Here is a 12,285-nt window from a genome sequence, read left to right on the forward strand (position 1 = left end):
CTGGGCTGGCGTCCACCCAAAAGTAATTGCGGGTTGGGCGTTGGTTGAGACTTTGCCCTCCAATCCTACACGTTCCAGCATCAGGTACGGCAAACAAACAAACAAATATAGACCCCGAGCTATGGTTCACGAGAGGATCCCGATCCCGAGCTTACGGACCCAATCCGAGCAGAGCAGGGCCATGTCGGCCTGAGTGCACATCTGCACCGAGATGGCATATCCATCACTTCTCCACCAGGTTCCAAGGAAGGTTTCTGCAACTCAACTCAACCCAGCGCCCCTGTTCCCAGTCAGAACATATCTTTCCTTGCCTTGTCTGGGCCGGCAGCTCTCCATCCGGAAGTGCGGAATTCAGTCAACTATCGGAGAGCTAGCCTTGCTGCTGCCTCTAGGATTGCAGTTCATTTTGGCCTGCATGAATTAGCAGTAATCCGGTGAGTCGTGATGCATGCATGAAGATGGTCTGGGGATTGGTCCCGACCTTTTCGCGCCAGCGGAACGGAACGAACAATGGGATAGGAAAAAGTAAAGAAAAGAAGAAAAAGAGTCGAAAATCCCACATCTATCTCCTTGGTTCATCCGAAGAAAAACCACTCGCATCCTTTGCCCAAGACCGGCCTCTGATAGTCTATGCCCTTATTGGGCTGGACTCCCGTGGATTGCCCACCAAGGAGCCGTCACCCGCATCAGGGGACGATGACCTCTTCTTTCGAGAGTTTCCAAGGTTGACGAGCGATGAAACATGGCTCCAGCGTCCGGCCCAAGACCGTGGACACACGAGATGACACCACAGGCATCTGCTTCGCTCGCCTGCAGGTGGAAATGCCCTGCCTCTCAGTCTCTGATGGCCTGAGCTTCCCTCTCCGTTGAGAGATCCAATGCCACTGCTGTTTCGTGCAGCCCATGGTGGAGCGGCGGACGAGCAGCAGCTTGACGCCGTTTCCGAAGTCTCCATGTTTTAGCGTCCTTTTCACTTCTCTGGCTTGTCAAGTTCTGCGCCCAGGTCTTGGGGTCCTGTTGTCCTGGGCTCATCAAGTTAGGCTCATGAATTCCGACGCCATGTCAAGCCGGTGGTCAAGCCACAGTCTCAGAAAGGCAAACTTGCTTATTCCACGATACCGTTTCCTGGCGGCTGCGGAACTGGCATAGCCGGCGGCCAACCTGTTGAGCCCAAAGCTGGCGCGCACAGTAGTCCAGTTGTCTGAAAGCATCGCTCGAAGCGGACACTTCTTCTCTGCGCATGTTTTTGCGTCTTGCGCCCCCCGGTCCCTCTCAACGGAGATTGGTGGGGGCGCAGCCAGGAACACTCGAGGCAGTTCCGGGAACGTCTGCAAGCCAGGCCGGGGTTGACCCAGGTTCGCAGAAGTGCCAGAAGGATCGCTAATGGCGATCGCATGCACGAGGACGGAGATAGCTTCCCAAGACTTTAATTGCGAGATGAGGGTTCGTTGAGCTTCTCAGTAAGCACGTCTCTCACTCTTGAGCTCTCTTGAGTCTCAAGCCATCGCCATGCCTCGCAATTTTCCGCCTCGAGGCTCAACCCAGAGAGATCCCGCCAGCTGGTTTCCCCTTGTGCAGTAGCGCATGCCCTGGCGTCGACTTCTTGCAGTGTTGACGACGGATCCGGTTTAGCCATGAATCTTGGAGCAGAGAGGGATTGCTCGTTGCTTTTTTCTGCTGACCCACCATTGCCGCAACCACCAGACGAGGCTAAACAAGTCCAGTGTATCCATACCCAAGGTATCCAGAGGCACAAGAGTGCACAAAGCTTCCTTCCTTGCCGGCCTCGTGGATGAACTGATGGACAATACCTCGGGATTCTGCCGCAGGGCCACTCAGGGGGAGGGGAGAGAACAGAAGTGTGCAGTAGCGCAGCGTCAACAGGGTTAGGGAGGCCGCTGAGGAAGAGACCAGCAAGGAATGGAAACGTGATGATGCATCTCACACTCTGCCGACTTTGACTTTGACGTTGAAGCTATGGCGGTTGACTTGACGACTTCAGCGTTGAGTAAGTGGCGGGTGTCACAAGCGTCTCGCCATCCCTTGGGGAACAGCCCACCAACACGCGCTGGACCACATGGCAGCACGGGCAGACAGACAGACGGCAAACCTTGGCTGCTTGGCCGCGGATGGCATCCACGACGGGCAAGCAATACAGCAAGGTCCATATGCCGGGCGATGGCTGCGGCAGCGGCTGCGGCAGTGGGCGTAGCGATGGGTGAAGGAGCTGGGAGGCTCTCTCAACCCACTCACACCTGGAAGCATCGCATCGACAGTTGGTTCGCGGGGAACGTTCCTAGCATCCATACTGGATCCATCATGACCATCGCCTTGCCTCTGCATCTGTCGACCCAGCTGCAAAATGTGGCCGGTTCATGCCTCTAGAGCGAGGCTAGAAGAGAGGAGCCGCACTGCTCCGTCCATCGGCGCCCCTCTTGGGTGGTATCGCGAGAGGGTGAGAACTACAAGTCGCCTTCTCGAGAACATGTCGTCGACCGGGGTCTGGTGTTTTAAGGGGGCGACCCGATTGTTGGTGTGGAAGGGCGATCTCAGCACGCGGCCATGTACAATGGTGGTAGTGCTCAGGGGGAAACTCCACCGTGTGCTACCTCAAAGATACATGACGGAACCCATCAAGATGCCCCATCCAATTCTTCAGAACCCCTTGGAGCTCTCTTTTCCCACCGTCTACGGGCGCCATCCAACCCCCGTCGTCGACTCCACTCTCACGCCAACGCCAACGCCAACGCCAACACCGCAGGCCCCTGCTGGGGGCGGGCTCCCTTTTGCCTTGTGCAGCTTCTCTAGAGATGGGACCCTGCAAGCGAATAATGTGCATACATGGCCGTGCTCTTGGAGACGAGCCCGAGACAGAGACGGGAGGAATCAACAGAGACAAGACCAGGTACAGGACAGTCCCAGGAGCTCGTTTCTGCGCCGGATGGATGTGGACGTGGACGTGGACCTGGAGGGGCTTGCCTTACCAAGACCCGACTAAAAGAATGTCCCATCCCGTCCGTCATAAAATATCCATCCCATCCGTCCATGGATCCCGGCCATGGATGCTCGGATATTAATAAAGGGCCCCGTCTCGTTATTCCTCGTCGTTCTTTTGCCTTTGCCTTGTCTGCAGTACCTGCCTAGACTTGTCCTGTCTTGTACCTTGACAGACTGACTACCCGTCTTCGTCCTGACCTGTCTTGTATCGTCTCGCCTCATCTAACCTAACCGCGCCTCGCCTCGCCTCCATCTTCTTTCCTCAGGCAGGTTTAGTTTTTTTGCTTTCTTCCTCCAAGTCCCACGGGAATGGGAAGCTTGTTTCTGCTTTGCGTCATCATTCCGCATTCGCCAGCTCCGAGACATTGCCTGGACCCTCGTTGAACGCTCGCTCGCTCGAATTCGCCCCGTTTCGTCTTTTCCCGCGACATCCCGTCAGTCTTGCATTTTTCCCTTTTCTCGTCGACCGTCGATCCAACGCTCTTCCTCTGAAACCCTGCAACTCAAACCGATCCCGCCAATTGCGATATCGTTGCTGGACGCCCACCCCCTTCGAGAGGAACCCTTTCTCCTTCAGGGCAGCTTTGTCCTCCGACCTTCCCGCGGAAAACCAACCACCGAGTCCGTCGTCGAGCCCCGCTGTCGCGCTCACATCTAGCCTCCGGCGCGACGCCATCTTCCTCCTCTAAAAAGCTTCTGACCTCGTACGGTCTGGTCGCACAAAAGCCTTGAGCGCACAACAATCACCTTTCAACGACCACCCATCATGTGCTTCGGCAGCCGAGACAAGGGCGATCGCGGTCAAGCTCGCTCTCGCGACATTGATCGCCAGATCCGACAGGATGAGAAGCGGCTTTCCAAGGAGGTTAAGCTGCTCCTATTGGGAGCTGGAGAGTCGGGAAAATCGACCGTCCTCAAGCAGATGAAGCTCATCTACTCCCAGGGCTTCAGCAAGAACGAGAAGCTCGAGTGGAAGCCCGTCATCTTTAGCAACATTGTCCAGTCCTTCAAGGTCATCTCCGAGGCCATGAGCGAGCACAATATTGCTTTTGAGAACCCCGATAACGAGGCAAGTCATTTCCGCCCTTACCTCTACCCGTCTCCACCGATGCGACGTGAATGCTACGCGTGGCATCACAGAGGCGGCTGTGTGAGACATTCTAGGGTTTGACTAACAGGCGCTGCAGAAACACATGGCCCACGTTCTCGTCGAGCATGAATTGAGTCCCCATGAGCGAATGCCTGTCGATTACCTCGAGCCCGTCAAGGCGCTGTGGGCCGATAGCGGCGTTCGATCTGCTGTTGAGCTGGGCAATGAATACGCCCTGCACGACAACCTCACATAGTGAGTGGCCCCCTGATGTATGGCACAGGCCCCGCGCTAACTTGTCTTAAGCTTTGTCGAGGATGTCGACAGGCTCTGGGCCGAAGATTACGTCCCCGACGACCAAGATCTTCTCCGATCCCGACTGCGAACCACAGGCATTACAGAGACCATCTTCGACCTCGGACAGTTGACCTACCGAATGTTCGATGTCGGTGGCCAGCGTTCAGAACGAAAGAAGTGGATCCACTGCTTCGAGAACGTAAACTGCCTGCTGTTCCTTGTCGCCATCAGCGGATACGACCAGTGTCTAGTGGAAGACAAGGATGGTGTGAGTAGATTCAACCCCCGCCACCGGAAGACCCATACTGACTGAGTCGCGTAGAACCAAATGAACGAGGCCCTCATGCTGTGGGAGTCGATCGCCAATTCGCATTGGTTCACCAAGTCGGCCCTGATCCTGTTCCTCAACAAGATGGACCTGTTCAAGGAGAAGTTGCCCAAGAGCCCCATTACCAACCACGGCTTCACCGACTACCACGGCCCCAAGGATGACTACAAGGCCGCTAGCAAGTACTTCTTGGACAAGTTCAAGGCGCTGAACCGGAACACGGAGAAAGAAATTTATGGCCACTTTACCAACGCCACCGACACAAATCTTCTCAAGATCACCATGGCCTCGGTGCAGGACATGATCATTCAGCGCAACCTGAAGCAGCTCATACTGTAAGGCCCCTTCAGGTCCTGACCGCACATTCATATACTCAGGCATATGGCCCTCTACCAAGATACGATTGAGCACCACGACGTCACCAAACAACTGGGACGACGACAGCTCTCGGCTGTGGCGACAAGCTACGGCTACATCTTCGACCTCATCCCCATCACCACCACCCATCTCACTCTCTCACTCGCCTGGATGCCGCCGGCGTGGGGTCACCGGGGTTCCCTGGCAACACGACGAGAGAAATCCATGCGACACCCTATTTCCCTTTTTGGATTGTACGTTTCCCATCCGGAGCAGCTGCGTTTTCAGCTCAGGCCAGCCGAACAACGCGACATATATGTTCGATATACCCTTCTACTACCAACACCAACCAAACTCACATCGAGTTGCACAACCGTCCCCCCGTTGAATGCAATCTCGGGAAAGGCTGTCGCCTAGGGCGGCACTGGGATGATTGCCGGAAGAGCTATCCGGAACTGCAGCGCAGGGTGATAAGATGGGAGATGAGTCATGACTCGCTGAGGTCATGAGATGAAATCAAAAGGAGGTGGAGAAGGCGCAGCGGCTGTCTGATTATATCTTTTTCTGTCCATTTGCATGATACCTAAGGGCGCACCCTATTCCAATTTTTTTTTATACGTTTGAATCGATTACTCTCTTGGAGTTGAATACCATCAGAGAAACCACAAACACATACTGTACTTCTCAGTGGCACATTTACGAGGCGCACGGCAACAAAAACAAAAGAGATTATCTAGATAGAGTAACACAAGACGATTGCTCAGACCACATGCAGGGAACGTTATCGCGCCATGAAATTGAACCACCAAGGAACCTGACCTGTGCACACTTAGATTTGCTCGCCTGGCTAACGCGCCTCCGGCTATGCGGAGCATCAGCGTGCTCCGTGCTGCTGCATAGCTGATGATGGGCATGTCCATGACCACATGGCTGCTCGGGCCATCTGAAGAGGGGACATCTGCACGCTCGGATACTGGGGGTGGGACTGTGATGGATATCTCGTTGTTTTTGGCTCCGTTGCCGGGGCCCGGTTAGAGATTGATGAAAAAGGATCTGAGCATGTTGCTTTTTCCCGTCAATGATGACGGAATTCACTTGTGGGTTTCGGATGACAGGAGGGTGTCAGATGCGCGATGATGTTGGTTCATAATATATCGGGCAGGACGCGCATCGAAACTGTCGCAACCTGAAACCCTCTCTATATCTGCGACCCACGATGCAGGGAACCACTATAAGGGTTATGTGGCCAATGCGAGATACAGAGCGGCATTCCTTCGCGATATACATTAGTCAAATGCGTCGTGACAAGTCAAGTGAGGCGGGAGTTTGATTCTTGGCCTGGTGAGATGTGATGCGTTGCATAGTTGCTAGGTGACAAGCTTGACAATTACGCTTGCAGATAGGGGGGGACCAAATTAGAGAAACATTATGACAATTCTTTTCATCTAGTTTGATATGCTCCTCAAGTAAAATAAAAAAAAAAACATGTTTTTGTTGTAAGACTTGATGGTAGCGTTCGTGATGGTCTATATAGACGGCCAACGGGTGTGGAGTTTGACAGAGCTAAGTGGTTGAAGGCATATCCAACACCCCACGACGGGTGATAGTGGCCCATTGGAGAGCATAACAGTCCTATACAAGTAACCCCTAAGGATTCCTACTAGTTGTAAACATGAATTCTATTTGTTTGCAACTAACTACTACAAAGGTGCCTCTCACCAGCGCCTCAGTTAAACTGCCCGAGAGTCGATGGACCCTTTGGGCTAGGCGGGTCTGTCGTGTAATCACTTTGCCATGATTGGCCCAACTTGTGCTTCCCTCGACAGGTTTAAGGATCAAGCCAACACCATAATACTTGGTACAAAGATAAAGAAGAGTTAGATGAGACTCTTTGTAAGAACTTTAGTGTTCCGTAGATGTCTATTATCTGCTACTCTCAGATTTATAGTATGTAATGAATGAACAGTTATACATGAGGGCTTCCTGACAATAGCCTTCATGGGAGCTATAGAGGCAGGTTGCTGCGTCAAACATCCGCTCACAGAGAGGGTTTGTCGTACTGCGGTACTTCTGCTTTAAGCCTGTCTTGATAATCATTTGCTATTCAGCCTTGAGTACATACTGTGATCAGACCTGTGTTTCAGTTGCCCTCAAGGTTCGCACAAATGGATTGACAGTGGCCATCAAAGTGAATACATAACTGCCCCACCTGCTCCCACCCACCTCAATTTTCATCCTCCATCGCGTCTCATCGCCCCTCACAGCACAACACCAACAACCACATCTACACCTACAGGAACACCAGTACATGTTCCGCCGCCTCTTCGCCATGGCCGAATCAGCTTCCAAGCGCATCAAGACCTCGGGTCCCCTCATCGGCACCCACAACGGCCACTTCCACGCCGACGAGGCCCTCGCCGTCCATATGCTCCGCCGCCTCCCCGCCTACCGCGACGCTGGCCTTGTCCGCACCCGCGACCCGGCCGTCCTCGAGACCTGCCACACCGTCGTCGACGTTGGCGGTGAGTACGACCCGGAGCGCCGCCGCTTCGACCACCACCAGCGCGGCTTCGCCACCACCTTCCCCGGCCGGCCGACCAAGCTCTCCAGCGCCGGCCTCGTCTTTATGCACTTTGGCCGCGCCATCGTAGCCGAGCGTCTCGGCCAGCCAGAAGACTCGCCCGATGTTGAGCTGCTGTACAACAAGCTGTATGAGAACTTTGTCGAGGCCCTGGACGCTCACGACAACGGTATCTCCCTCTACGACCCCGAGGCCATCGCCGCCGCCGGCATCGAGAAGCGCTTCAGCAACGGCGGATTCGGCCTGGGTGCCGTCGTGGGCCGCCTGAACCCGAACTGGAACGACCCCGTGCCCGCTGACCGTGCCGAGGCTCAGGCTGCCGAGGATGCCAAGTTCAACGAGGCGAGCCGCCGCATCGGCGAGGAGTTTGACCGTGACCTTGACAGCTACGCCGCATCCTGGCTGCCCGCCCGCTCCATCGTCGAGCAGGCCTTTGCCAAGCGTTCGCAGTACGATGAGCAGGGCCGCATCCTTGTCCTGGAGGGTCAGTCTGTTCCCTGGAAGGACCACCTCTACGCCCTCGAGAACGAGGTCCCTTCGGTGCTCTACGTGCTATATGCGGAGAAGCCTGAGCCTGGCGCCAAGTGGCGCATCCAGTGCGTTCCCGAGAGCAAGGACTCCTTTGTCAGCCGGAAACCGCTGCCTGAGGCCTGGAGGGGCTTCCGCGACGAGGAGCTCGACGGCATCAGCGGCATTCCTGGCTGCGTCTTTGTCCATGCCGCGGGTTTCATCGGCGGCAACAAGACTTTCGAGGGCGCCAAGCAGATGGCGAGCAAGGCCCTGGAGTAAGACCTCCGAGGCAGGAATGACGATTTAAGATACATACGATTTTGGGGCATCTTCTTTTTATAAAAAATGAGAACCATGGACCGGTACCTGGAGTCTGGGGAAATACAAAAAGGAAAGAAACGAGATAGAAAGGGTGCTTCGGAAAATGAAGCGGGTAGCTAAACGACCAAATGAACATGATGATTTCGACGCGGGAGAGACGACATATATATTGCCGAAAGTCCCTCCCCGCTCAGAAAAAGCAACCCATCTGAAAGAGATCCCATCGGGATCGAAACAAGCTCCCTCTTGTGGGCGTGCGAACCAGATTGTTTGCCAATTCCCAAACGCCAACTGTGCGATCCTCGTAAGTCATGAATACCGAAATTCGCAGTCCACACAAGCCCACCAGGCTTCGTACAAGAGTCAATCCACTCGCCATATTTCGCACATGATAAAAAGAAACCTTTCCCCTTGATCTTACTTCCACGCGCAATTTTTCTTCTTTTTCTCTTGTCATTGTTTTGCCACGTACAACTGTCTATCGTCGGATGGGGATGGCCTCGCCACTGGCAGCAACCGGCTCGGGAACGGCAGCATCGGCGTCCTTGTCCTTGTGGGCTTCGGCCTCGGCACCGTCAGCCTGGCCCTCCTCAGCACTGGTCTCGCTCTTGAGGAAGCTGCTCTCCTTGATGGGGCTGCCGGCCTGGATGCCGGGGATGGAGCCGTGGTGGGCGTGCTTGGGGACGTTGCCTGAGCCGTTGATGGGGGATGAGAGGTGAGGGATGTTCTCGGGGACGGGGTGCTGAGAGCCGACGGCGCCGGCGTCGACACCGTCGCCCTTGCCGGCCTTAGACATGGCATAGTCGCCCGAGTCAAAGTACTTTCGGTCCTTGAGGTGCTTGGCGAAGTGGTCGGAGCGGGAGGGCAGCTTGCCGTACAGACGGAAGAGACGCTGCTCCTCGGGGGAGAGCGACTTTGCGGGGGCACGAGCGTTAGCATGGGACGACAAGATTTATTTAGAGGTTGACAGATGCGGCGGGCGTGGTGTAGGCGCGAAGGGGGGAGGTTGTGTCGTCGTGTGAGGGTCGAGTCATGATCGTGAGGGGTCGAAATCGTCCGTCTCAGGTGGGATGGATGGGATTCCTCTCAAGGGCGGCGGCTTACCTTGACGTCGATCTTGTTCTTCTGGTGAGGGTTCATAGCGAAAGACACACGTCGGTTCGAGATAGCGAGAATGACTTGGACTGAGAGCGGGAGAGGGAGAGAAAATCGAGGTTTTGTCGTTTTTCTGGAGGGGGATGAGGTTGGCTCTCCTCAGACTGACTGGGGGGGAGGGATTCTGTTGGAGGAGCCAGGAGAGGGTCGCAGGTCGTGGTAGGGGATCGTGCCTGATTGGGCTGAAGAGAGTATGATGTAGCTGGGAGGAACGCGGGCACTAGTTGGGGGGGTGAAGGCTTGCAGGTAGCGGGGTGAATCACTGTGCCGAGGCGGATGAAGTCACTGGCTGAAGCCCAACTTGTACTGTAGGAGGAACTTTGGTTACCCACGGGCGTGTTTAATCTTTTTATCTCCCTTCGGGAACGGAAGTGACATATGTCAGGGACCACGTCTGATACTGTCTGTATCTGGGTAGGCGAGGCACCGATGATAACGCTTCTTTGAGCCCTTCTTTCTTTTTTTGCGTTTCCCCCTCTTGTGTTTCATGCACTCATCCCCTAGAGGGCAACGTCACTGGTTGAAACCACCCATATCAGGGCTGATATGCCACGCGTTACGAGGACGCAATGTCGAATAAACACTCTGGTTCATGCTCTCCCGGGCGACACAGTATCACCGACCTGGAAACAATAACAACAGAAGTCTCTATGCATCTCAAAAAGAGTCAGAGACAGCCACCTCGTGCATAAAGTATACCCTAGTGCTTCTCCCAGGTCTCGTGGTGACCCGTGCTCCCCTGGTCCCTGTCGCCAGTAGCCGTTGGGCTGACGTACCGTCCTCCCGTGTCCCACGGCCATGGCAGCAGGACGCCGAAGAAGCTGGGGGGCTTGTCCTCGAAATGGGCCGATGTGATGCTCCAAGATGATGGATTGACGAGCCGGGTTGGCCAGGCAGGAGGCAAAGTCCACAGTATCATGAGGATCGTCAGGGCGTCCCTTCACTCATTACAGGTCCTTGCCCGACTCGCCTCGGCCTCGTGAGCTATTAGAGACCGGGGTCCGGTCCGGACAGTCCAAGGGGAGGGAGCCACACTTGGGCACCCGGGCCCCAGACGACGGCATTGTTGGGCGCTGGCTGCCGGAGGGAGCACGGTGACACGGGGAGAGATGGTGTCGAAATACGTCTCTGGGGATCTGTGACGAGGTTGATGAGAGACTGACGTTGTCGAGGTCAGAGATTGTGTCTGCCTGTCATGGTCCATCTTTATTGGCACTGGGGGACCACGACCAGGAGAGATTCGACCGGTGAGATTCCCCGAGACTCTCTGGTTGGCCGGTTTGGACGTCGCCTCGATAAGGACATGAGATGCTTCTATTCTCATAGTGCGGCTTACCTACCACGCTGCATCAACTCACATGGCAATCTTCTAGCGCCGTCGACTAACAGCACGAAGGAACATCACCACCAACACGGTCTGCTGCCCCGTCGTCCACCATTTCTTTTGCCGGCATTCCATCTCCGGACTATCATTGCAATCTAGTTTGGAGGCATTGGGAGAAACCCATGCTGTCTATCCATATCTTGCTTCAACCATTACTCACATCCTCCTTGTTCAACCACAACACCAGCTGACATCTCTCTCCAGTGTCTCGCCTCGTGGTCATCGTACGACTATGCCGATCTCTTATCAAGGAGCGAGGCAAGGCAAGCCCAGCTCTGGGTTTCGAGGCTTGGGGGGGTTGTGCGGCTGGTGGTGATCGTCGCTCTCTCGCGATAGAGTTCGCGGGCGTGGGCGCACACCAGAGAGAGCAGCCATGCACCCCGCAACCCGCGGCAGCAGACCCGCGGTGCTAATGCAGAGATCCAAGCGAGCGAGCCTTCAGCCCGTCTGTCCAGGTGAAGGGCCGCTGAGTGAGGGTGGTGGAAGGTAGGGCGAGTTGAAGGTTTGGGTTGGCAGCAAAGTCAATTCCAGTGTCCCGTGCTTTGATAGTATCGGCAGTTCAACCAACTCGATAACCAGACGACCGACCGTTCCGAGTATCAGACAGGCATATTAGAGTAGCTGGTTCTCGAAACTCGGCAATTGCTTGATAGGTGCTGGGTCGTTTATCTCGCAAGAACCATCGAGACCTGGGAAACTACGCTCAACTGCGTTGTGTGGGAAGCAGAGGCGTCTCAGGCTTCACCAAGACTTGTGCCCAGAGACTAACCAGTCCTTGGAACGGTTAGCTCGTGCAGGCTGCCGTGTTCTGTTTCTCGGCATGGCATTCACACATTCACCTCCCAACTTGCTGATTCCCATGAAATCTCGCTGGAATGTATGCTCACGGGACCGGCCGTCTGGTAGAGGAAGCCACCAACAAGATTGCCCCCTTGAGCCCAGTCGCTCATCATTCGCCAAGTTTCACTCGAAACTTGACAATGAGAAACCAAGTCACATCGCCATCCCCCCAAAGTCGACGGTCGAGTCCCCCGGACTGTGTGTGGGAGGGCGCAGTGTCCATCCCCCTCCATCTGCGGCATCCCTTCTGCATGCTTACCGCACCTTGTTGGCCCGCAGCCAGTGAAATGCCGCATCATCAGGAATGGGCGACACGCAGGTCTACGACGGAGATGGGAAGGGAGCGGCAGCTTGCAACGCTCTAGACCGGGCTGGAGTCTCAGCTAAGGGGAGACCACGGCGAACCGTGTGCCTCGGGTCATCGA

At 55.3% G+C, this 12,285-nt stretch overlaps 3 protein-coding genes across 3 annotated transcripts; 2 read left to right on the forward strand and 1 right to left on the reverse strand.

Moving 5' to 3' along the window:
- Positions 1 to 3,763: 3,763 nt before the first annotated feature.
- Positions 3,764 to 5,051, forward strand: LRP88_03032 (guanine nucleotide binding protein, alpha subunit; the record flags this gene model as incomplete). The annotated part of the gene is made up of 4 exons (XM_083239662.1): positions 3,764 to 4,009; positions 4,185 to 4,342; positions 4,394 to 4,652; positions 4,707 to 5,051. The coding sequence occupies 4 exons, from the start codon at positions 3,764 to 3,766 to the stop codon at positions 5,049 to 5,051; spliced, it is 1,008 nt and encodes a 335-aa protein (XP_083104792.1).
- Positions 5,052 to 7,398: 2,347 nt separating this feature from the next.
- Positions 7,399 to 8,439, forward strand: LRP88_03033 (metal-dependent protein hydrolase; the record flags this gene model as incomplete). Its single annotated transcript, XM_083239663.1, has 1 exon — positions 7,399 to 8,439. One exon carries the CDS (start codon positions 7,399 to 7,401, stop codon positions 8,437 to 8,439), a length of 1,041 nt encoding a protein of 346 aa, XP_083104793.1.
- A 520-nt stretch (positions 8,440 to 8,959) lies between these two features.
- LRP88_03034 (camp-regulated phosphoprotein/endosulfine conserved region-domain-containing protein) lies at positions 8,960 to 9,621 on the reverse strand (the record flags this gene model as incomplete). Its single annotated transcript, XM_083239664.1, has 2 exons — positions 8,960 to 9,394; positions 9,586 to 9,621. The coding sequence occupies 2 exons, from the start codon at positions 9,619 to 9,621 to the stop codon at positions 8,960 to 8,962; spliced, it is 471 nt and encodes a 156-aa protein (XP_083104794.1).
- Positions 9,622 to 12,285: the final 2,664 nt, after the last annotated feature.

This window comes from Fusarium phalaenopsidis, assembly GCF_050370095.1.
Source record: "Fusarium phalaenopsidis strain FUZ10S chromosome Unknown contig_32286, whole genome shotgun sequence".
Classification (NCBI taxonomy): Eukaryota; Fungi; Ascomycota; class Sordariomycetes; order Hypocreales; family Nectriaceae; genus Fusarium; species Fusarium phalaenopsidis.